The 24,400-nt window shown below is 47.6% G+C and overlaps 4 protein-coding genes across 9 annotated transcripts; 2 read left to right on the forward strand and 2 right to left on the reverse strand.

Moving 5' to 3' along the window:
* Positions 1 to 195: 195 nt before the first annotated feature.
* CHMP2A (charged multivesicular body protein 2A) lies at positions 196 to 4,971 on the forward strand. 2 transcript variants are annotated; one of them, XM_056510339.1, is made up of 6 exons: positions 196 to 338; positions 728 to 903; positions 1,888 to 2,067; positions 2,274 to 2,404; positions 3,128 to 3,189; positions 3,874 to 4,971. In XM_056510339.1, the coding sequence occupies exons 2-6, from the start codon at positions 736 to 738 to the stop codon at positions 3,996 to 3,998; spliced, it is 666 nt and encodes a 221-aa protein (XP_056366314.1). In that variant the 5' UTR covers positions 196 to 338; positions 728 to 735; the 3' UTR covers positions 3,999 to 4,971. The 2 variants fall into 2 exon arrangements, with proteins under 2 accessions (XP_056366314.1, XP_056366315.1); XM_056510340.1 differs by having other exon boundaries at positions 196 to 326.
* Positions 4,972 to 5,118: 147 nt separating this feature from the next.
* LOC130262788 (natterin-4-like) lies at positions 5,119 to 7,746 on the forward strand. Its single transcript, XM_056510253.1, has 4 exons — positions 5,119 to 5,577; positions 5,970 to 5,995; positions 6,161 to 6,251; positions 6,608 to 7,746. Exons 2-4 carry the CDS (start codon positions 5,981 to 5,983, stop codon positions 7,621 to 7,623), a joined length of 1,122 nt encoding a protein of 373 aa, XP_056366228.1. The 5' UTR covers positions 5,119 to 5,577; positions 5,970 to 5,980; the 3' UTR covers positions 7,624 to 7,746.
* A 556-nt stretch (positions 7,747 to 8,302) lies between these two features.
* LOC130262771 (zinc finger and SCAN domain-containing protein 20-like) lies at positions 8,303 to 11,938 on the reverse strand. 3 transcript variants are annotated; one of them, XM_056510230.1, is made up of 4 exons: positions 10,575 to 11,271; positions 9,976 to 10,084; positions 8,782 to 9,491; positions 8,303 to 8,620 (listed from the first exon to the last, which is right to left on the reverse strand). In XM_056510230.1, exons 1-3 carry the CDS (start codon positions 11,142 to 11,144, stop codon positions 8,827 to 8,829), a joined length of 1,344 nt encoding a protein of 447 aa, XP_056366205.1. In that variant the 5' UTR covers positions 11,145 to 11,271; the 3' UTR covers positions 8,303 to 8,620; positions 8,782 to 8,826. The 3 variants fall into 3 exon arrangements, with proteins under 3 accessions (XP_056366205.1, XP_056366206.1, XP_056366208.1); XM_056510231.1 differs by lacking the exon at positions 8,303 to 8,620 and adding an exon at positions 11,867 to 11,938 and having other exon boundaries at positions 8,795 to 9,491; positions 10,575 to 11,158; XM_056510233.1 differs by lacking the exon at positions 8,303 to 8,620 and having other exon boundaries at positions 8,795 to 9,523; positions 10,575 to 11,270.
* A 707-nt stretch (positions 11,939 to 12,645) lies between these two features.
* LOC130262745 (butyrophilin subfamily 3 member A2-like) lies at positions 12,646 to 24,373 on the reverse strand. 3 transcript variants are annotated; one of them, XM_056510181.1, is made up of 13 exons: positions 23,817 to 24,373; positions 21,320 to 21,433; positions 20,314 to 20,652; positions 17,809 to 18,093; positions 17,044 to 17,142; positions 16,776 to 16,802; positions 16,039 to 16,065; positions 15,407 to 15,433; positions 15,099 to 15,125; positions 14,616 to 14,642; positions 14,367 to 14,387; positions 14,185 to 14,211; positions 12,646 to 13,114 (listed from the first exon to the last, which is right to left on the reverse strand). In XM_056510181.1, exons 1-13 carry the CDS (start codon positions 23,947 to 23,949, stop codon positions 12,660 to 12,662), a joined length of 1,608 nt encoding a protein of 535 aa, XP_056366156.1. In that variant the 5' UTR covers positions 23,950 to 24,373; the 3' UTR covers positions 12,646 to 12,659. The 3 variants fall into 3 exon arrangements, with proteins under 3 accessions (XP_056366156.1, XP_056366158.1, XP_056366157.1); XM_056510183.1 differs by having other exon boundaries at positions 21,320 to 21,483; positions 23,817 to 23,851; XM_056510182.1 differs by lacking the exon at positions 23,817 to 24,373 and adding an exon at positions 23,632 to 23,808.
* Positions 24,374 to 24,400: the final 27 nt, after the last annotated feature.

The following is a 24,400-nucleotide window of genomic DNA, read 5'->3' on the forward strand; positions in this document are numbered from 1 at the left end:
CACTCCCAGTATCCCCAGTTCGCTCTCCCATCGCTCCCAGTATCCCCAGTTCCCACTCCCATCGCCCCCCGTTGCCCCCAGCCTGTCCGACACCCCCGCGCCGCCAGGTGTCGCTGTCCCTTGCGGAGCCGCTCTGGCCCCGCTCTCGCTGCCCCGCCCCGGAAGTGTCCAGGTTCCCGGAAGTGTCCCCGTTCCCGGAAGTGCCGCTCCGGCCGCTCCTCTATGGTTCGTTCCTCCCCCTCCGGGCGGCGCTTTCACATGACCGAAACCCACGCGGGATCACGTGATCGGAACGGCGCGTGACGTCACTGTTTGCGGAAGTGCCGGTGCGGAGCCGGGTGAGGGCCGGGGGCGCTCGGCGGGGATTTGGGGACATTGGGGACATCTGGGGACAATTCTGGGACCTTTGGGGGGAATCCAGGGGCGCGGGGCGCGTTTGGGACGGATTTGAGGGGTTCGGGCAGGTTCGGGGCGCATTTCGGGAGCGGCTTTGGGCCGGGCCCTGAGGGCGCAGCGGGGCGGCCGCGGGTCCCGTGTCACCTCCCGTGTCACCTCCTGTCCCCTCCCCGTGTCCCCCTCTGGCCCGCACTGTCCCTCCCGGGTCCGCAGTGTCCGTGTGTCCCTGTCCCCAGCTCCAGGTGCCACCACACCCCCGCGTGTCTTCCCCTGTGTCCCCGGTGTCCCATCGGTGTCCCCGACATCCCAGCGATGTCCCCCCTGTCCCCAGGTGTCCCCATGGAGCTGCTGTTCGGGCGGCGCCGCACGCCGGAGGAGCTGCTCCGGCAGAACCAGCGCGCTCTCGCCCGCGCCGTGCGCGAACTGGACCGGGAGCGGCAGAAACTGGAGCAGCAGGAGAAGAAAATCATCGTGGACATCAAGAAAATGGCCAAGCAGGGCCAGATGGTCAGAGGGGACACTGGGGACGGGGGGACAGAGGGGACAAAGGGACAGGGACTGGGGGATACTGGACAAATGGACATGGAGGGCACAAGGCGACACTGAAGGGGACATGGAGTGTCCCCTGTCTCTTCCTGCTGTCCCCTCACTGTCCCCCGATGTCCTGGTGCTGTCCCTGCTGTCCCCACTGTCCCCTGCCTCTCCCTCTCTGTCCGCTGTCCATCCGTGTGACATCCCTGCTGTCCCCTGGTGTCCCTGTTGTCCCAGTGCCAGTGTCCCCTCTGTCCTGGTGACTCTGTCCCCACGGTCCCTGGCTCTGTCCCTGCTGTGCCTTTTGCTGTCCCTGATGTGTCCCTGCTGTCCCCTGTCCCTCTTGCTGTCCTCATCCCGTCCCCTGTCTCGTTCTCCTGTCCCTTTTCCTGTCTCTGTCCCGCTGTACCCAGGATGCTGTTCCTGTCCCTGTCCCCATCCCTGACGTGTCCCTGTCCTTACTGTCCCCATCCCCTGTCCTTGTCCCTGTCCCTGCTGTCCTCTGTCCCTGCTGTCCTTGTCCCTGTCCCTGCTATCTTTGACATGTCCCTGTCTCCATCCCCATCCCTGTCCCCTGTCCCTGACGTGTTCCTGTCCCCATCCCTGATCTGTCCCTGATCTGTCCCTGTCCCTGCTGTTCCCTGTCCCCATTCCTATCCCCTGTCCCTGACCTGTCCCTGTCCCCTGTCCCCTGTCCCTGCTGTCCCCTGTCCTGTCCCTGTCCCTGCTGTCCCCTGTCCCCGTCCCTGTCCGTCCTGTCCCTGTCCCTGCTGTCCCCTGTCCCTGTCCCTGACGTGTCCCCGTCCCCTGTCCCTGCTGTCCCCTGTCCCTGCTGTCCCCTGTCCCCACTGTCCCTTGACCTGTCCCTGCTGTCCCCTGTCCCTGTCCCTGACGTGTCCCTGTCCCCTGTCCCTGCTGTCCCCTGTCCTGTCCCTGACGTGTCCCTGTCCCCACGCCCAGGACGCCGTGCGGGTCATGGCCAAGGACCTGGTCCGCACGCGGCGCTACGTGCGCAAGTTCATCGCCATGAGAGCCAACGTGCAGGGGGTGGCCCTGAGGGTGCAGACCCTGAAATCCAACAGCGCCATGGCCAGCGCCATGAGGGGGGTGACACGGGCCATGGCCACCATGAACCGACAGGTGAGAGTCCCTGTGTCACTGTGTGTGTCACCTGTGTCACCTGGGTCATGGTGACACCACGGATACGGATGGGGGCACCAGATTCCCCTGTCCCCCGGCTGTCCCTGTGTCCTTGTGTGTCCCCTGTTGTTCCCTCGCTGTCCCTGATGTCCCTGCGTGTCCCCAACGTCCCCTGCGTGTCCCCAACGTCCCGTGTGTGTCCCCAGCTGAAGCTGCCGCAGATCCAGCGCATCCTGCTCGAGTTCCAGAAACAGTCTGAGCTCATGGACATGAAGGAGGAGCTGATGAACGACGCCATCGACGACGCGCTGGGGGACGAGGACGACGAGGACGAGAGGTGGGGACACCTGGGGACACTGGGGACACTTGAGGACACCCAGGGAATACCTGGGGACAGCCAGGGGACACTTGGGGACACCCAGGGGACACCCAGGGGTTACCTGAGGACACTTGGGGACATCCGGGAACAGCTGGAGACACCTGGGGACACCAGGGCACAACCTGGGACCCCCAGGGGACACCTGGGGACACCCAGAAGACACTTGGGGACAGCCAGGGATACTCAGGGGACACTTGGGGACACGTAGGGACAGTTGGGGACACCCAGGGACACTCAGAGCCACCCTGGGGGCACTATGGGGACACGGGGATAGAGCAGGTGCCAGTGTGTCCCAGTATATCCCAGTATATCCTAGTGTGTCCCAGTCCATCACAATCCTCTCCCAGTCCATCCCAGTCTATCCCAAAAGTTCTCAAAAAATCCCAAAAACTTCTCCCAAAAATCCCCCCCCAAAAATCTCAGAAAATTCCCAAAAATTTTCCGAAAAATCCCATAAATTGACCAAAAAATGCCCAGAAATAATAAAAAAATCCTTGAAAAAGTCTCCAAAAATCCTCCAAAAATTCACAAAAAATGCCCCAAAATGCCTTAAAAATTGAAAACAAATTCTCAAAAAAATCCTCAAAAATTCCCTAAAAAATTTACAAAAAATGCCCAGTTCATCCCAGTCCCTCCCAGTGGTTCCCAGTGGCTCCCAGTCCATCCCAGTTTCTCTCCCAGTGACGCCGTGGTGTCCCAGGTGCTGGACGAGCTGGGGCTGAACCTGACGGACGAGCTGGCCAGTGAGCAGGGGAGGGGAACAGGGGGTTGGGGGGATTTTAAAGAGTTTTGGGGGGATTTTGTGGGGTCTGGGGGTGATTTGGGGGAATTTTGGGGGATTTAAAAAAAAATCTGGGGATTTTGGGAGGATTTTGGAGGGATTTAAGGGACATTTTGGGGGATTTGGGGCAATTTAAAAAAAATTTGGGAGGATTTTGGGGTGTCTGGGAGGGGATTTGGGGGGATTTAAGGGGAATTTGGGGGATTTTGGGGGGATTTTGGGATTTCTTTGGGAATTTTTTTGGGATTTCTTTGGGGATTTCTTTGGGGGTCTTTGGGGACTTCTATAGGATTTTTGAGTATTTCTTTGGGGATTTATTTGGGGATTTCTTTGGGATTTTTTCTGGGATTTCTTTGGGATTTTCTTTGTGATTTCTTTGGGGATTTCTTTGGGATTTTTTGGCGATTTCTTTGAGATTTTTTCTGGGATATATTTGGGGATTTTTTCGGGATTTCTTTGGCATTTTTAGGGATTTCTTTGGGGGATTTCTTTGTGGGTGTTTTTGGGATTTTTGGGAATTTCTTTGTGATTTTTTCTGCGATTTCTTCGGGGATTTTCCGGGGGGATTTTTTTGGGATTTCTCGGGGATTCCTTTGGCATTTCTGGGATTCTGGGGCTGTGCCCTGAGTGTCCCCTCTGTCCCCAGCGCTGCCCAACCCGGGGGGGTCCCTGGCAGCAGGGGAGGGCCGTGGGGGCGCCGAGGCTGCGGCCGCGCTCGCCGACGCCGACGCCGACCTGGAGGAGCGGCTCAAGAACCTGCGCCGGGACTGAGACTCCAGCCTGGGATCCCCCTTCGCTTGGGAATTTGTTGGGAATTTGTTGGGATTTTTTGGGAATTTTTTTGGGAATTTTTCCCCCTTTTTTTGCGATTTTTTGGAGATTTTTTGGGGGGTTTTTGGCCATCTCGGAAGGGGGGACCGTTAATGCCCCTTTAATCCAATTTTGGGGGGATTTTCCATTTTCTGCCCCATTCAAAGTCTGACCACCTTAATTTGGCAGTTTCCCCCCTTTTTGGGATTTTTTGGGGGATTTTTTGGGAAATTTTTTGGCCATCCCGGAGGGAAATTTTCCCCCCTTTATTCCAATTTTTTGGGGGGTTTTCCAATCTCTGCCCCACTCAAAATCTGATCTCTTTAATTTGGGATTTCCACCTATTTTAGGATTTTTTTGGGAATGTTTTGGGATTTTTTGGGGGATTTTTCTGGGATTTTTTTGGGAATTTTGGGGGATTTTTAATGGATTTTTTCCCTTTTGGGATTTTTCCCCCCTTTATTTAAATTTCCCTCCCTTTATTTAAATTCTCTCTCTTTATTTGGGGTTTTTCTCTTTTATTTAGTATGTTTTTTTCTGGGGGATTTTTGGCCATTTCCCCTCTTATTCCAATTTTTGGGTGCTTTATGGAATCTGATCCCCCCCCAAGTGGAATCTTCCCCTTTTTTTTGGGATCTTCCCCATTTTTTTGGGGATTTCCCTCCTTTATTTGGGATTTCCCCCCTTTATTTGGGATTTTCCCCCTTTATTTCAAATTTTCCCCCTTTTTTGGGGATTTCTTCCCTCTTTTTTTTGGGATTTTCAGGGCTTTTTTGGGATTTTCGATCCCCCTGGGGCCTTTCCCCCCTTTTTTTGGGACTCTGACACTACTTTTGGGTTAATTCCCCCCTTTTTGGGGTCTTTCTCCCATTTTGGATTTTTCCCCCATTTTTGGGGTTTCCCCCTCCCCCAATAAAATTTCCTTGGACCTGCAGCTGATCCGGTTCCTTCCCAGTTTTGGGATTTTTGGGGAGTTTGGGCTCAATTTGGTATCTGTGGTGGGGGGGGGGTAAAGGGTGATTTTTGGGTGGGAAAAACCCCAAAATTTGGAATTTTCCAAATCTCTGGTCTGGTTTTTTGGGGTGCCCGGGGTGTTTTGGGTTCATTTTTGGGGGGTTTTGGTTCATTTGGGGGTTTTGGTTCATTTTTGTGGGGTTTTGGATTCATTTTTGAAGGTCATTCCTAAGAAATAATAATTAAAAAAAAAAAATTTAAAAGGATTTTTTAAGAACTTCACCGTGGGAAAAGCAGAAATTCCTGGCGGCATTTTGGGATTTTTTGACCTTTTTAGAGCACAAATTTAAAAACAAAACCCAAAAAGTGAAGTGAAAAATCACCGAAAAGCAGAAAAATCACCCACAAAAAAATTCCACTTCTCTTTTTTTAAAAAAAGATTTTGGTTTTGTGGCATTTTTTGCATTTTTGACGTTTTTCCTGGGCTGGTTTTTGGGGCTTTTTTGGGGGCTCGAGTCACACAAAAAAACCCAAGATCGGCTGAGAACACCCAAAAAACGGGATTTACCTGGAAACAGGAGTGCAGGTGAGGGGGGACCCCAAAATTTGGACACTGGGAATCCCAAAATGTGAATTTGGGGAGAAAAACCCCAAAATTTGGATCTGGGAACTGGGGGAGCCCCAAAATTCTGATTTTGGGTGTAGGAACCCCAGATTTGGAGCTGGGGATCCTAAAATGTGGAGCTGGGAATGGGAGGACCCCAAAATTTGCAGTTTGAGAATCCCAAAATGTGGATTAGGGAACTGGAGAACTCCAAAATTCAGAGCTGGGCAACACCAAAATTTGGGGATTTTGGGAGGGGGAGCCCCAAAATATGAGGGGAGGGAGGGGAAAAAAAAATGTGGGTTTTGGGAGGAGGGACCCCAAAAATGTGAATTTTGGGCGATTTTTGAGGAAAACCCCAAATTTTTCTGCAGGCTCCGGAGCGATGGCACCACTCCAGGTAGGGTTGGATCCCTCCGGGAAGATTTTGGGAACAATTTTGGGGCCAAAAAACCCCAGAAAAACAGGAAAGAGTGGGGGTGGATTTTTTTCCCAAAATTTGGCAGGAAAAGGGGAGGAAATCCCAAAATTTGACACCCTCTGGGTTGCCCTCCCCCACCCCCAGTTCCTGGCCCTCCTGGCGCTCGGCGCGGGAATTTCGGGAGTTTTGGGAATTGTGGAGTCACCTGAGGGAAAGAGCCCTGAGGAGCTCCCAGGTGAGTCCTGGCATGGAGCTGGTCCCAGTATGGACCAGTATAGACCAGTATGGACTGGTATGGCCCAGTACGGACCGGTATGGACCAGCTGCCTCCCAGTCCATCCCAGTTCCATCCCAGTTCCATCCCAGTCCATCCCAATCCTCTCCCAGTCCATCATAATCCTTTCCCAGTCCCTCCTAATCCCATCCCATCCCAGTACCATCCCAGTCCATCCCAATCCCCTCCCAGTCCATCCCAGTTCCATCCTAATCCCATCCCAGTCCATCTCAGTCTCTCCCAGTCCCTCCCAATCCCCTCCCAGTCCATCCTAATCCCCTCCCAGTCCCTTCCGGTCCCCGCTCTCCCCGTTCCAGCCCCCGTCTGGCTCCAGCCCCGCTCCCCGGGCTCTCCTCCCGCTCCCTCCTGGCTGCTCTGGGTGCCGTTCCGTGGCCGGCTCCCCGCCGACGCCGTGTCCAGCTGGAACCGCCGCTCCGGCCGCCCCGAGTTCGTCTGCTCGGCCTGGGGTCCCTACGGCTGCAACCTGGGCTCCTTCGACCCCGAGCGCGGCCCCTTCTGCTCCTACGCGTGGGCCGAGCGGGAGCTCCGCAGCCGCAGTTTCCACCTGCTGGTCAACCCCGGCGGCTTCGAGGCGCTGGACTGGGCGGACACCTCGTTCGGCAGCGCGCCCGAGGGCGCCGTGGAGGGCTGTCCGCTCACCGACCTCTTCGTGGGCCGGAGCGCCGACGGGCTGGGCAAGGCGAGCAAGGAGCAGCAGGCGCTGTTCGTGGCCGTGGACGGCGAGGAGGTTTGGTACAAGTGGTACCAAGTGCTGGTGGTGCGGCAGGGCCCGGCCGATGTGTCCATCGCCGACGTGTCCTACAACGGCAGCGCCGCGCTGGGCAGCGCCGAGAGCGCGGAGCTGGCCGAGGTGCTGGCCAGGAACGACGGCTGCGAGGCGGCCACCAAATCCGTCAGCTTGGAGGAGGAGACCGAGGTGGAGCACGGCTGGAGCGCCGAGCTGCCGGCGCTGGCGGCCGCCAACGGGCTGCTCCAGGCGGCGCCGCTGGTTTTCACCGAGTCGGGCGGGTGGGATTTGGGGAAAGTCATAACGGTGCCGTGGGCGGGCGCTGCCAGCGCCGGCGAGTTCGTGTCGCGCCTGCACCGCACCAGCGAGGAGATCCCGGCGCGCTCCGAGTGCGCCGTGGTTCTGCGCGGGCTCCGGCGAGAAATCCGCGTCCCCTTCTCGGCCCGGCTCACCCGGGAGTTCCGCTCCGGCCGCCCGCACCGCGCGCTCGTCTCCGGCTGGGCGCGGACCCGCGCGGTCACCGGTGTCCGCGCCGTCCTGGGGCGCTGCCGCCGGCTCACCGAGCTCCCACCCTGCCCCAGCTAGCAGATTCCAAGGAATTCCTGGAATTCGGCTTTTTCCTCCCCAAAAATCCATGGAAGCGCTTGGCTTCAGCGCGATTTCCCCAAGTTTTTGGTGTTTATGGCATAAACTTCACCCCAAAATGCAGGGAAATGTGTTTTTTCAGCTGTGTTTCCTTTTTTCCCCCCAAAAAATCCAACAACACCCAGAACCCTTGGGTTTTGGGGATTTTTTCCTCATATTTTTTGGTTTAGTGGCGTAACCTCCATCGCTGTCTGGAACAATGCCGGGAAATCTGGTGGGATTTCCTGATTTCTCCCAAAAAAACCCCTCAAGTGCCGCCGCGAAATCCACAAAAATTGCTGCCTTTGTTGGGCTTTTTCCCCCAGTTTTTCACATTTTCACAGCAGAGCCTTAACCCCTGTCCAAAACCACAAAAATAATGTGGCCTTTTCCAGCTATATTTCCTGGTTTTCTCCCCAAAAAAACCACCAGCAGCAATGTGGAATCCAGGAAAATCGCTCGGGTTTGGTTTTTCTCCCGTATTTTTGGGTTTTGTGGCAGAACCTTCAGCCCTGTCTGAAACCACGCAGCAGCAATGCAAGAAAACGTGGCGTTTTCCATCTGGATTTCCCATTTTCTGCCAAAAAAAGGGATTTTGGAAGTGAAGGGATAAGGAAAAATGGGGAAAAAAACAAAATAAGAGATGCAAAGGAATCTTGAGGGTGGGGTGTCCCTGGGGAACTCAGGAGGGAAAAAAATCCCAAAATTCAAGGAAGAAACTCCATTCCAAGGCTGAGGGGGGATGTCCAGGATTTTGGGGGGATCCTGAAATTCTGAGGGGGGTCCAGGGAGCTGTGGATGGGGAGGGGCAGAGAGCTGGGGAGACCCCAAGCTGGGCGGGAGGGGCAGCAGGAATTTGGGGATACCCTAAATTTCCTGGGAGGGGGAAGACAGGATGTGGGGAAACACCAAATTTCTTGTGGGAATGGGATCACGGAGCCACCAGGTCATGGGAGACCTCCATCCCTATCTGTGTTTGGGCCACCTCAGGCCACCCCTGGGGCCACCAGCGAGTCAAGACCCGGGGCCACCAGGTCATGGGGTTCATCAGTCCCATCACCCATGCTGGAGCTCTGGCAGCAGAGAACGGGATTGTGGAGCCACCAGACCATGGGAGACATCAAACACCGGCTCACGTCCATCCTCATCCATGTTTGGGCCACCTCAGGCCGCTGCTGCGGCCACCAGCCGCCGGCAGACACGGCTCCCGTCCCCAGCAGCACCGCGCCCGCCCCGCCTCGCCCCGCCCGCCCTCACTCGCCCGCGGCCGCCGCCCGCGCGTGGATCCGCGCGTGCCGGGCCAGCGAGGACTTGTTGCTGAAGCCCTTCCCGCAGTGGCCGCAGGGGAAGGGCCGCTCGCCCGTGTGCGAGCGCTCGTGCACCCTCAGGTCCGCCAGGTACTTGAAGCCTTTCCCGCAGCGGCCGCAGGGGAAGGGCCGCTCCTGCGTGTGGCTGCGGCGGTGCAGGCTGAGGTTGGAGCGCTGGCTGAAGCGCTTGCCGCAGGCCGGGCAGGCGTAGGGCCGCTCGCCCGTGTGCGAGCGCCGGTGCTTGCGCAGGTCCGACGGGTTGGTGAAGGCCTTGCCGCAGTGGCCGCAGCCGTAGGGCCGCTCGCCCGTGTGCAGCCGCCGGTGCGTGGTCAGCGTGGAGAGGTGGCCGAAGGCCTTGCCGCAGTGGCCGCAGCCGTAGGGCTTGGCCCCGGTGTGCGTCCGCTGGTGGCTGCGCAGGTGCGTGCGGCGGGCGAAGGATTTCCCGCACTGGCCGCAGGGGAACGGCCGCGGGGCGCACACTTCCGGGTCCGGCGGGGAGCGGGGCCCGACGCGCCGCGGGGTCTGCGAAGGGGGTTCCGGGGATGGGGTGGGACCTGCGGGCAATGTCCGGCTGCGGCCACTGACCGCTGACCACTGACCGCTGGCCACCCAAACTGACCACTGACCACCCGAATCTGGCCACTGGTTTGGTAGCCCAGGGAGGGTTTGGTAGCCCAGGGATGGTTTGGCAGCCCAGGGATGGTTTGGTAGCCCAAGGAGGGTTTGGTAGCCCAAGGAGATGGTTTGGTAGCCCAAGGGGATGGTTTGGTAGCCCAAGGAGGGTTTGGTAGCCCAAGGGGATGGTTTGGTAGCCCAAGGAGGGTTTGGCAGCCCAATGAGATGGTTTGATAGGCCACGGGGAAGGTTTGATAGCCCAGGGATGGTTTGATAGCCCAGGGATGATTTGGTAGCCCAAGGAGATGGTTTGGTAGCCCAAGGGGAGGGTTTGATAGTCCAAAGAGTGTTTGGTAGCCCAAGGGCAGGGTTTGGTAGCCCATCTCGGTACCTCCTTCCTGCGGCTCCTCCTCCTCCCGCGGGGGCTCCGAGGAGGGGCTCGTGGGGGTCCCCAAGTCTCCGGGCTCCTCCCTGTCCCCCACCTTGACCCTGACGGTCACCTGGGGACACGGGAGGGGACACCGGGGGCATTGGGGACCCCAAAAACTCCAGAAGGGTTTGGGGGATTGGGGGTCCCCAAAAGACACCGCGGAGATTTTGGGGTCTGGGACCTCCAAAAGCTGCAGAGGGGATTTGGGTACCCAGGAGACCCAAAAAATATTGGGGGTTTCTCTCGGGATTCCACACCTGCTGCTCCCCAGTCCCAATTTTGGGGCTTTTCTCTTGGGAACGAGCCCAGAATCCCACAGCAGGAGAGGAACAAAGGGGGGACAATCATTCTCGATTTTGGGGGACCAGGACCCCCTGCTGCTCCTCAATTTTGAGGGTTTCCAATCTCAATTTTGGGGTTTTCTCTTGGGATTCCACACCTGCTGCTCCCAAATCCTAGTATGGGGGGTTTCTAATCCCAGTTTTGGGGGTTTTTCTCAGGAATCCAGACCTCCTGCTGCCCCCAATCCCAATTTTGGGGTTTCTCTCGGGAATCCACACCTGCTGCTCCCAGATCCCGCCGGGATCCGCTCCCCCCGGCTGGAAGCTCTCTGCCAGCGCCACGGCCTGCGCGCAGGACTCGGGGTGCCGCACCCAGACCCAGCTCTGGATGTCCTCGGGCAGGATGCTGAGGAACTGCTCGAGCACCAGCAGCTCCATGATCTGCTCCTTGCTGCGCTCCTCGGGCCGCAGCCAGCGCCGCGACAGCTCCCGCAGCCGCCGCCACACCTCGCGCGGCCCCGCCGCCTCCCGGTACTGGAACTGGCGGAACCGCAGCCGCCGCAGCTCGGTACCGGCGCCGCCCGGAGCCGCGGGGAGGTTCGGGACCGGGCTCGGGGTGTGCAGCCGCCGCAGCTCGGTACCGGTACCGGTACCGCCCGGAGCCGCGTTCGGGCTGTGCAGCCGCCGCAGCTCGGTACCGGTACCGGTACCGCCCGGGACTGGGCTCGGGCTGTGCAGCCGCCGGAGCTCGGTACCGGTACCGGCACCGGCGCCGCCCGGAGCCGCGGGGAGCGGCGGCACCCGGCTGCGGGGTGCGCAGCCCGCCGGCAGGGAAAGGGGGGGCTCCATGCTGCGCTGTGGGTCTGGGTAATGAGAGGGGGGGGTTAAGGGAAGACCCCTCCTCAATTCTGTCTTGGTTTTACAGCTCCCCCCGCGACATCCACTAAACCATCCCCGGTCTCACGCTGCGCCCCAAAAAACCCCAGACCTGTGTAATGCTCCCCCCGCTTCCCCCCGAGTCCATCCAGAACCTTGGGATTGGGGTCCTGGCCCCCCCCACCCCGCCCAGCCCTGGGGTCCCGACCCCTCCTCCCGATTCTGAATTCCCCCCAATCTTGGGGATCCCGACCCTGAAGCCCCCCCAACCGTGGGGGTCTCGATCCCCCCCTCCCGGCCCTGAATCCCCCCCAGCCTGGGGGTCCCACAGCCCCCCAGACCTGCGCTCCTGCCCTCCCTTATCCCACCCCCCCATTTCAAACTTGGGGTCTCGGATCCCCTACAACCCCTCCCATCCCCGCAGCCCCCGCCAGCCCTGGGTCCCGCAGCCCCCCCAGACTCGGGGTCCTGCCCTCCACCCCCAAACCCCCATTCAAACCTGGGGGTCCCTCGTAGCCCCCCCGAGCCGTGCCCGGCCCCTCGCCCGCCGCTCGCAGACACAAAGGGTCGGAGCGGCCGGGCCCGGCCCCGCCCCCGAGGGGTCCCGGGGGTGTCCTGGGGTGTCCCAGGGGATCCCGAGGCCCCCAAATTTCTCCCCCCTCCCCAAATTTTCGCCCCCCCCAGCCCCGCCGTACGTCGGGGAGGCGGCGAAGCTCCGCCCCACAGCGGGCAAGCTCGCTGTCAATCACGACGAGGCCACGCCCACACAGCGACGGGGGGGCTGTCGTTTTGATTGACAGCTAGGATAGCAAATGAGAGGACGATATGCGAAAAGAGGCGGGGCTTAAGGGGGCGCTCTCTTATACGGATTGATTGTGGAGAACGACAGCACCCAATGGGAGCTCGAGAAGCTTGAGGAGGCGGGGTTGATATTAAGCCACGCCCCCTCGGGCGCAGCGGGCTCAGAAGGTTCGGGGGTGTTCCCAAAGCAGGGGGGACACAAAGGGAACCCCCCCAAACACCCCGGGGGCTTCTGGAGCCTCCAGGAGGGGAATTACCTGGAAAATTGGGAAAACTCGAGGTTTTTATCCGGGGAAAATCGGTGAAAATTTGGGATTTTATGAGGCAAAACCCGGTAAAAATGCGGGTTTTAGGAGGCAAAAGCCGGTAAAAAGTTGGGCTTTTATACAGGAAAAAATCGCTAAAATTTTGGCTTTTATCCAAGGAAACTCAGTCTTGAATGGGGGATTTATCCAGGAAAAACCGGTGAAATGTGGGGCTTTTATCCAGGGAAAAAAAATCTGAAAAATTGCGGCTTTTATCCAGGGAAACCCATTCTCGAAAGGGGGCTTTATCCAGGAAAAAACAGTAAGATCTGGTGGTTTTATCCAGGAAAATCCAGTCCCAATGGGTCGCTCCCACGCTGACACTTGGCTCACATTTCATTTTTCCTTCCTGCCACCCGAATTTTCCCTCTTCGCCGGGGATTTAAAGCGGCACCGGGACGGGGACCGGGCGGATCCGCAGCATCCCCTCTTCCCCTTGCGATACAAACGGGAAGAATTTTCCTGTGGGATCCCCCAGCGGGATCCCGGCCACCAGATCCTTCTGTTCCACATCATAAAATTCCAGCCGCGCTTTTGCCGTGTCCAGGAACACCCCGAGCGCGGAGAGGGGCCGGCGCTGCGCCCCGAGGGCGCGGCCGCCGCTGGAGAAGAGCCGTCCTTGGGATGCGCGCAGAGCCCAGAGCTCATCCCGGGGATCCCGGGGATCCCGGGAATGCAGAACCCCCAGCGCCCAGCGCCGCTCCCGGCCCAGCTCCACCTCCCAGTAGCGCTGCCCGGCTCCCAGCGCGTCCCGAGCCACCAGCGCCGGCACCGGGAGCGGCTCCTGCGCGTCCCCGAGATCCAGGGGCCGCGCCTCGGCATCCAGCGCCACGGGAACTGCGGGGATGGGGAGGATCCCGTGAGGGACTGGGAGATTCCCGGGGGTTGAGGGGCTGCAGAATCACTGAATGCCCAAATCCCCAAAATCACAGAAACCCCGAATCCCCAGAAACCACAAATCCCAGAATTCCCGAGTCCTCAATAAACAGAAACCACAAATCCCAAAATCCCCAAATCTAGAAATCCACAAATCCTGGAATCCGTGTATCCCAAAATACTCCAAAAGCAGAAGCCCCAAATCCTGGAATCCCAGAATCCCAACATCCACAAGACCCGTAATCCCTGAATTCCTAGATCCACAAAAATCAAAGAATCCCCAAATTCCTGAATTCCTAAATCTCCAAGTCACAGAAACCCCAAATCCCAGAATCCCCAAACCCAGAAATCCATAAATCCTGGAATGCCTGTATCCCAAAATCCCCCAAAATCAGAAACCTGGAATCCCTAAATCCACAAATCCCATAATCCCTGAATTCCTAAATAAAAAAAAAAAAAACCAAAAACAAACAAACAAACAAACAAACAAACAAACAAACAAAAAAAAACAAAACAAAACAAAAAAAAAAAAAAAACAAACAAACAAAAAAAAAAAAAAACCAAAAAAACACAGAATCCCCAAATCACAGAAACCCCACATCCTGGAATCCCAGAATCCCAAAACCCACAAATTCCTGAAACCCAGAATCTACAAATCCCAGAATCCACAAATCCCAGAATCCACAAATCCCAGAATCCCTGGTTCCGAAAATCCCAAATCACAGAAACTCCAAATCCCGGAATCCCAGAATCCCCAAATTCCGGAATCCCTGAATCCCCAAATTCTGGAATCCCTGAATCCACAAATCACAGAAACCCCAAATCCCGGAATCCCAGAATCTCAAATCCCATTATACCCGAACCCTAAAATCCCCAAATCCCAGTAACCCCAAATCCCAGAATCCTGGGATGCTTCCACAAGGAATTCAAACATTCCACAGATTATGGGATGTGGCCACCAGACCCCTCAATCCCCAAATTCCCGGAGTCCCCAAATCCCCGAATTCCCAAATCCCAGAATCCCAGCTCACCCGCGTGGCTCCGCGCTTCCCAGAAATCTATGGGAAGAAGAAAAAAAAAAAAAGGGAATTGGTTTTTTATAAATGAATTCCATATTCCCCCCCCCAGAATCCCGATTTAATCTCCTCCAAATCAAAGGAATTTGGGTATTCCCGAATTTGGGTATTCCCAAATTTGGGGTTTCCGTGCTTACCCAGCTCAGATTTCAGCTGACCTGAAAGGAAAAGATATTCCCATCAGTTTTGTTGGATTTTCCTGATTTCCCCCCAAATTTTTCCCATCAGAACAACCCCCGAGTGTGGAATAAGGGGAAATTCCTCTCCCTGGATTAATGAATCCTCCAAATTCCAGGGATAATGTGGATAATAATAGGAATTTCTGTTTTATTTTTAATTAATTTTTTTGGCGGGAATGCGAATTTACGGAATTTGTGTTTTCTTACCGAAGTGTTTCTTGAATTCCATTTTCGCTGGAAAGGAGGAGCAGGGAATTAGTGATGGGAAAATTCCGTGGAAAAAGGAAAATATCAGTGGGGAAAAGGGGGGAAAAGTGGGATAAAAAAGGGAGGGGAGGGAAAGGGGAAAAAAGAAGGTTAAAAAAGGAGGATAAAGGGGGGAAAATGGGGGATAAAGAGGAATAAAGAGAAAAAAAAAGGGGGGGAAAGGGGGATAAAGAGAAAAAAAAGGGGGATAAAAAAGGGAGATAAAGAGGAAAAAAGGGGGGGAAAGGGGGCTAAAAAGAGGGATAAAGGAGAATGAAAAAGGGGGAAAAGGGAATAAAGGGGGATCAAAAAAAGAGGAAAAAGGGGAATTAAAAAAGGGAAAAAAGGGGGATAAAGGGGAAAAAAAGGGGGGAAAAGTGGGATGAAAAGAGGGAAAAAAAAGAGAGGGGAAAGGGAAAAAAATTTTGAAGAAATGGGATTTACCTGCTCGTTTCTTGGCTTTTTCTCCATCTGGGAATTCCGGACGTGGATTCAAAGGAATGACAGGGAGAAATATTAGTTTAATAATAGTTAATAATAATAATATTTAATAATGTTTGTTAATATTTGTTATTGATGCTGTTTGTAGGTTCCTGTCCAGAAGGGAAGGGGGAAGGGGAAAAATTGGGAAAAAGGAGGAAATGGGGAAAAGGAGGAAAAAAGGGGGGAAAGGGGAAAAATGGGGGAAAATGGGGAAAAAGGGGAAAAAAGAGGTAAAAGGGAAAAAAAGGGGGGAAAATGGAAAGACTCACCCAGCACTGCTTTAAGTTTCTTTTTCTCTGGAAGAAAAAATGTGGAATTATGGAGGCCGAAAATCCGAATTTAGGAACCTCCATCACATTGAAAGTTAATTTTTAAATTATTTTGAATGGATTATTCAGTCCATGGAAGTATCAAAATCTTTGCACTTAATTTTGTTGAATAAATGTGATTTATGCAATTCAATAATTATTATACTTATTAATATGAATTCAAATTTTAAATATTTTAATTAAAAAAATAAATTGAGCAAAAATACATTTGCAAAAAAAAAAACCCAAATACTGACTTTATCACTTTTAAACGGTAAGAAAATAGAAATTAGAGCAAAATTATACTTGGAAAATTTATACTTTTATAAGATTAAATTTATAAAAATTTATAAATTTATATACTTGGAAAATTGGTAATTTAAAGACTTTTTCAATTACAGTATTTCTAAATTGTAAATTTTCAATCGATTAAAACATTTAAAAATTAAATTAAATTAAATTATATAAAAAATTTAGCAACTCAATCAAAAACATGAGAGTAAGAAAAATTAGTGCATTTTAGAGTTTTTAAATTGTGAATTTTTAAGGGGTAAAAAATTAATAATTACAGCAAAAACACAGAGGATTTTTACCTTCCTCCATTTCCAGCTTTGCCTTTTCTGGAAAATTGAGAAACTTTTTAAGCAGTGAATTCTGTAAGATTTTTAAATGAATGTTTTATAACTATTTATATTATTTCTATTTCTATTTCTATTTCTATTTCTATTTCTATTTCTATTTCTATTTCTATTTCTATTTCTATTATTTTTATTTCTTATTAAAATTCTTTTGTATTTATGTTCAATTTTTATCTAATATTGACTATACAATATTAATGTCTTAACTTATATTTTCAATCGATATCTCATTAACTGTCAAGTAATAATATATTTAACGTCTTTAATTAATTATCTTTAATTTGAATTATTTTAAAAATTAATATATTTAATATTTTCAAGATTTTCTAGTATTTTGTATCCCTTTATATTTATATTTTAATAATATTTAGTAAAACCTGGTATTTGTTATTGTATATTGAATATTTTCAAGATTTTTTGATATTTCTAAATCTATTTTAGCAATATCTAATAAAATCTCTTTTGTTATTTTCTACTTAATATTTTTTATTAACACGTGTATAGTTTTAAATTTAATGTTTCACTTTTTGAAATAATTTTTTGTTTCGTAATTTCATAATTTCATTATTACATTACATAAATCCATAATTTTTATTTTACGCTGTTAGAATAATATTTAAAAATACATAATTAAAGTCAAAATTAACCAAATAGTGGAAGCAAAAATACAAATTAATAATTAATTCCCTCACCTGCAATCACGGTTCTCTTGTGGCTCCCTGAGGAAAAAAAAGGGGGGAAGAAAAGAGAAGAAATTCAATTTTTCCCAATGTTTTTTATGGGAAATTTGGGTCAATTTCCCGGATTTGGTCGTTAACTGAAACAGGCGGGATCTGGGATTTTTCCAGTGGAATTTGGGATTTTTCCAGTGGGATATGGGATTTTTCCAGGAGAATTCGGGAATTTTCCAGGAGGATTCGGGATTTCCCGGCAGGATTTGGGATTTTCTGTGGAACTCACGCTGGAGCACGCAGGAAATGATGGAAATCAGGGCCAAGTTCAGGAACAAAACCGCCAGGAAAATCTGCAGCCACCGGGAGATGGAGGGGAAGAACGTCTCTGGGGAAACGAGGGAAAATCAATCAATTAATTAACTAATTAATTTCATTAATCTTATTTATGTAAAATTAAATATTATGTACATTACTAAATATTCTGTTAATTTAAGGCACAAATAGTCAAATAATTATTCATTATTTTATTAATTATTTAGGGCTAATTTTTGCCAGTAAATATTACATATAAAATTAATGATTAAATTATAAAATACTCTATTAATTAATAAATATTCTAATAACGATTTAAGGCCTAAACGTTAAATTAATTATTCAAAACATTATTAATAACTTAAGGTATAAATTATTAAATACGCAATTAATTATTTAAGTGTGAAATATTATTTTAAGGATTAAATATTAGTTAAGGTTTGAATTTCCCATTAGCTATTAATTATTCTAATAACTAATAATAATATATTAATATTAATATATTATATATTAATAATATATAATATATAATAATAATATATAATATATAATCTATTATTAATAATAAAAATAAAAATAACAATAACAATAACAATAACAATAACAATAACAATAATAATAATAATAATAATAATAATAATAATAAAGAATAATCAATAAAATAAAGGCCTCCAGCCCTTGGGACTGCACTGATCAGGACAAATCAGACTAAGGCAGGAATTTCCCCGGAGGTTCCCACCGTGGACGCGGATGCGCGAGCGGCGCGCGGCGCCGAGCCGGCGGTTCAGCACCCGGCAGCAGAGCTCCCGGTCGGAGCCCGGCGGGATCCGCACCGAGGACTCGACGCTGAAGAGGCCCTCGGGCGTCACCGTGGCCGTCGTGGTCATCGGCTCTCGCCGGACTCGGCCGCGTCCGTCCAGCCAGCGCAGCTCCGGCCGCGGGAACCACCCCGAGGAGCGGCAGGAGACGGACAGGTCCCGCTTCTCCGGGCCCCGCAGGATCACGGACGGAGCCTCTCCCATGGCTGTGGAGAAACAGGGATTTCCATTTCAATCCAGCTAAATTTGGGTTTTATGGAAGTCAAGGATTCCATTCATTGAGGAGACACTCAGGTCCCGCTTCTCCGGGCCCCGCAGGATCACGGACGGAGCTTCTCCCATGGCTGTGGAGAAACAGGGATTTCCATTTCAATCCCGTTAAATTTGGGTTTTATGGAAGTCAAGGATTCCATTCATTAAGGAGACACTCAGGTCCCGCTTCTCCTGGCCCTGCAGGATCACGGACGGAGCCTCTCCCATGGCTGTGGAGAAACAGGGATTTCCATTTCAATCCAGCTAAAGTTGGGTTTGTGGAAGTCAAGGATTCCATTCATTGAGGAGTTGCCACCACAGGATCACAGACGGAATTTCTGTGGAAAACCTGGTGAGTTTCCATTTTAATCCCATTAAATCTGGGTTTTCTGAAACTCAACAATTCCATTCATTGAGGAGACACTCAGGTCCCGCTTCTCCGGGCCCCGCAGGATCACGGACGGAGCCTCTCCCATGGCTGTGGAGAAACAGGGATTTCCATTTCAATCCCATTAAATTTGGGTTTTATGGAAAGTAAAGATTCCATTCATTGAGGAGTTGCTGCCACAAGATCATGGATGGAGCTTCTCCAATGGCTATGGAGGAACAGAGGGATTTCCATTTCAATCCCATTAAATTTGGATTTTTTTGGAAGTCAAAGATTCTGTTTGTTGAGGAGTTGCTGCCACAGGATGACGGACGGAACCTCTATGGAAAAATAGAGGAATTTCCATTTCAATCCCATTAAATCTGGATTTTCTGGAAAGTAAGGATTTCGTTCATTGAGGAATTGCTGCCACAGGATGACACATGGAACCTCAGTGGAAAAACAGAGGAGTTTTCCATTTTAATCCCATTTAAATGTTTGATTTTTTTTTCTAGAACTCAACAATTTTGTTCATTGAGGAGACACACACATCCCGCTTCTCCAGGCCACACATGGACGGAGCTACTCCAATGGCTGTGGAAAATTAGAGGGATTTCCGTTTAATCCCATTAAATTGGGGTTTTATGGAAGTTTACAATCCTGTTCATTGAGGAGTTGTCATCACAGGATCATGGATGAAGCTTCTCCAATGGCTGTGGAAAAACAGCAGGATTTTAATTTTAATCCCATTAAATCGGGGTTTTTTGGAATTTTACGATTCTGTTCACTGAGGAGTTGCCACACCAGGATGATGCTTGGAACCTCTGTGGAAAACAGAGGAATTTTTCATTTTAATCCCATTAAATTGGGGTTTACTGGAACTCAGCTTTTTGCCCAGGAGTTGGAACGTCTTGGAGGATTTTCTGGGATTTGATCCATGAGATCTGGAGGTTCTCAGTGGTCGATGGATCTGAGAAAGTCCTTGAAAATGAGGGATTTAATGGAGAATCCAGGAACGAATTGAGGGGTCCGGGGCGGTTCTAGAATGGACTTTGGAGTGGAATTTCCCAGAATTTTGTGGAATGTATGAAATACAGAAGTTGTAGAAACAAACACATAAAATGTATAGGATGCAGAACTATAAAAGGCGAGAATATAAACTATTTTATAGAGAAGTATAAATACAGATAAATGTAAGTATTAATATTAAAGAATATAATACTTATATCTATTTTCTTATATATTATATATTATAGCATATATTGTAATATAATAGTATTAGCAATATATTATAAATACACTAAATCTAATCTAATGTGATCTAATCTAAAGATGTAAGAGATGTAATTTTATAATATATGTTAATGTATTTAATAGATTAATTAATATAATTAATTCAATGTATTTTAAATAATATAAAGTTTAAAAAATATAGAATCATAAATGCATAAAATTTAATTAATTTAATATAATTTACATAATATATTATTATATATAATATGAGATTAAAAATGTGTTTATATATATGTTTATATGTTTATATAATGTAATATTTATGTTATACACATATAGGATGTTATACATGTTACACTATACCGCATATAAGATGCCAAATAAAAAATTGCAAAATATAAAAATTAAAATTAATAAAAAATATAACAATATAAATTATTAAATGTTAAAATTACTACTAATAAACTATTTTAAAATTATTTTTAAAATATAAAATGTAAAAAATATTGAAATGTGTAACAATATTTCAAATATTTGCCCAGTTTTTAAAGAAAAAAGAGCGAAGGGCACCAACCTGCCACTTCCAGCTCCACCAACACTTCCTGGGACACATCCTGGAAGGAGATCTCGCAGCCGTAGGTCCCCTGGTCGGAGCTCCGGACATTCCTCAGGAGCAGGGACACGTTCCCGGCCCGGAATTCCCCGTGGAAAAATTCCGCCCGGCCCCGATATTGCTCACCCGGCTCCTCGCTCCCGCTGTAGCTGCTCACGGGGATCCGCTGGGATCGGCCGTGGAATGTCCAACGGATGGAGAAATCCTCGGGAAGGGGCGCGGATCCCACCCGGCAGGGCAGGACCACCCTGTCCCCGATGATTCCCAGGACGGGAGTTTTGGGAGCGCTGAGGAATCCGCCTGTTTTGGGGTAAAACGGGGCTTGGTTCTGGTTTTCCGCATTGTGCTTCCCACGGAATTTCATCGGGACTGATCCCATCCTCAGCCGGAGAGGAATCCAGAGGAAAACCAAAAAAAATGGGGATGTGGTGCTCATGGATTTATCCTGGATTTTCAACAATAACTCAATTTCTTGGCCGTTAAAGAATTGGAAAAGCCAGGAAAAAAGTGGACAGGAACTTCAAATTCTGTCCAAAACAGAAGTTTCAAACCTTCAGAAAATTCCAGGTGGGAATTGCCCATCCTGATACTGGTTCTCAGAAAGGTTTGGAATATCCCAGGGCCTGGAATTCATCCCTAGGGCGCCAGGAGATGTGGGAGATCCCAGATTCCCAAGGATACACCAGGTGTTCCTTGTACATCCCCGTTCCCAGAGGTTCTCCCAGCACGGGATTGGGATGCGGGTGACAAAACCATGGAATACCCTGAGCTGGAAGAGGATCAGAGTCCAGCTCCGGCCCTGCACAGGACAATCCCAGCAATCCCTGGCAGCTCTGGAATGTTGGAGCCGCTCCACCCTCTGGAAAAGGAACTTTTCCGAGTCAAATCCCAAATCCTCCTTGGGTTTTGATACCGAGTGGGAATCAGCCGTTTCATGGGAATAGATCCCGATTGGAATCGCCCTCACCTGCAGCCAGGTGGGAGCCGCGCTGGAGCGCCAGGACTGGGAGCAGCCACCAGAGCCGGGAATCCATGGAAAATCCGGGCTCGCTGCTCCAGGAGCGCGAGATTCCCGCGGTCCCTTCCCGATGGGAAACGAGAGAAGGGAGAGAGGAAAACAGGGAGAAATATCTGTGAAGGACGATGCGTTTTCCCATGGAAAACAGGATTCCGGGAGTTTTCCTCCCCGCAGATGCCCATGCGAATTAAATCCATCCAAAAAATCCTCCCGTGGTTTTCCAGATATTCCTCATTCCTGCTTTTTCCCTTTCACTGAGGAACTCCAAGCGTTTCGTGGCTTCTTTGGGGGTCATTTTTTATACCAGGTTTTGGTGTTATTATACCAGGATTTGATGTTATTTTGTTACAGCATTCTGCTATTGGATTTTGAAATAATATTTTAACACTAAATTTTAACAGCGTATTTTGATAAGATATGTTAACATTATATAAAATTATTAATATTTTAATGCTATTTGAACATTGTATTACTATATTTTGATATTATATTTCAATATAATAATTTGATATAATAGTTGAATACAACATTTTTTATTATACATTATATTCTAATATTATTATTATATTGATTTATTGTTCTAGTGTTATATTTGGATATTTTATTTAGATATTTTGATACAATATTCATATTAAACCTCTTCAATAATTAACTTGATAATATGAATTTCATACCATATTATTATATTTAGATATTATATTGAAATATTAAATTTTGCTATTACCTTTTAATGTACTATTTCAATATATTTTAATATATTTTATTACCATCTTTTATATGTTTAAATATATTCAATTGTTAATATTATAATATTATTTAACGTTGTATTATTATATTTGATATAATATTTCGATTTTTAAAATTTAAAATTTTAATTATATATTCTCTTGTTATAATATTAATTTAATATTGAATTATTACACCTGGATATTATATATTAATGTTACATTTGGATGGATATTATATTTTAATAACATATGTTATATGATAAGTAACAATTCTATTCAATTGTTATTTTATATTACTTTAAGATAGTGCTATTATATTTACATATTATATTGTAATGTTACAATTTAATATTGGATTTTAACATTGTATTTTGACACTATATTTTATATTGTACATTATATTGTTTTAGTAATATTAGAATATTAATTTAATATTGTATTATTTTATTTTACATTTTATTTGGATATTATGTTTTTGATATCGTATTTTATAATATACATAACATTCCATTCAAGAATTAATATTATGGTATTAATTTAATATCGTATTGTTATATTTGGATATTTTATTTCAATATTAGATTTTAAGGTCATATTTTAAATCTATATTTTGATTCATTTTAGTACTATCTTCAGTAATTAATTTTGATATTAAATTTTGCAATTACATTTTATACAAGATTTTTATATTATTTTGAGATTTTATTCTGATATTATTTTGAGATTATATTTTAATATTATATTTCAATACAATATTCTTATATATTTTTAATACTCTGTTTTTAAAATTATATTTCAAGATTATTTTTAACATTTTATTTTAGGACTATATTTTTATAATAAATTTATTATTCAGATACTGTCTTTTGGGATTATATTTGATATTATATTAACACTATTTTTATCTCTTTTAATATATGTGGAGATTATATTTTGTTATTATAATTTAGGATTTTATTTTGTCATTGTATTTTGTTATTTTAATATATTCCATATTTAAAATAAATGACAAATATGTATTATTATTTTATTATAATTATATTTATTATATAAGAAATTAATCTATTAATATATTTATTTGTGTAATAAATAATATACACTCTAGTGATTATAATTTAATTTTAAATAATAATTAAAAATAATTTATAGTGTAATAGTAATTATGTAAAATTATATTTCTATATTTATTTAAATATAATGATATGAAATAGATTTTATTATAATTTTATTATAAATTTAATTTTTTATTTCAAGGTCATATTTTGATATTATAATTTTATATTATCCCCGACTTTCTGTAGAATGACAGAATCACTTAGATGGAAAGAAACCTTTCCACTCACCAAATCCAATAATTTTATATGGCAAAAAATTCCAAAAATAAACAAATTCCCAGGAACGCTATTTTAAAGGGAATTTTGTGATTTTATGGATCTGTCTCCAAAGATTTCCTGCGCTGGGTGAAGATAAAGGATCAAACTGAGCAGCGAGCTGGGATTTAATTAGGATTTAATCCTGGTTTCCTGGCATTACCTGTGTCCATCTCCCAAATCAAAGATAAATCCCATGGGAGAGGAATTCCCGAGGAAAATGTAACGACCCACATTCCTCCCCATCCATAAAAACAATTAATTTATTGCTGCGAAGCGAATTTATCCCAGTTCAATTAATTAGTTCCGGTTAATTCAGGGGATTTTTTCCAGAGGGGAATTCCGTACCTGAGCGGGAAGGACCCGGCGGCTCCCCCGGGATAGGGCTGGGATCAACCTTTGTCCTTGGGTTTATGGTCGCTGGAAGCTGAGATTGGCATTTTCCGGAGGGGCTGGAGGGGGTTGGAGCTCGGGAAAACATCCGGGAAGTCCCACCCGCTTCCCAAATCACCGCGGTTTAGTGGGAAAAAGGGTTTCACGGACCAAAAATTCCGGGAAAAAAGGGAAATTCCAGAGGTTGGGTAAAACCATGCTCGGTTGGGGATTTTTTTTTCTCTGGGAATAGAGTTGGGTGTTTTTTGGGACAGGGTTATCCTGGGTTTCTTCATTTTTATCGTGGAAATTCCAAGTTTAGTTTGGGATTATTCCTTTTTTTTGATGGGGAGGGTGGTGGAGGTTTCTTTTTTTGAGGGGGAGGTGCAAAGCTTTTCCTGGTGTTTTTCCTTCTTCTTTTGTCACTGAAAATTTATTGATATCAATTTTTAAAATTCATAAAGCACAGTGTAATAAAATGTAATAAAACAAAAATAAAATGAATTGAAATTCCTTGATTTATCTCAAAAAAAACCAAAAAAACAAAAAACAAACAAACA

The sequence above is a fragment of the Oenanthe melanoleuca genome, chromosome 25, assembly GCF_029582105.1.
Source record: "Oenanthe melanoleuca isolate GR-GAL-2019-014 chromosome 25, OMel1.0, whole genome shotgun sequence".
NCBI lineage: Eukaryota > Metazoa > Chordata > Aves > Passeriformes > Muscicapidae > Oenanthe > Oenanthe melanoleuca.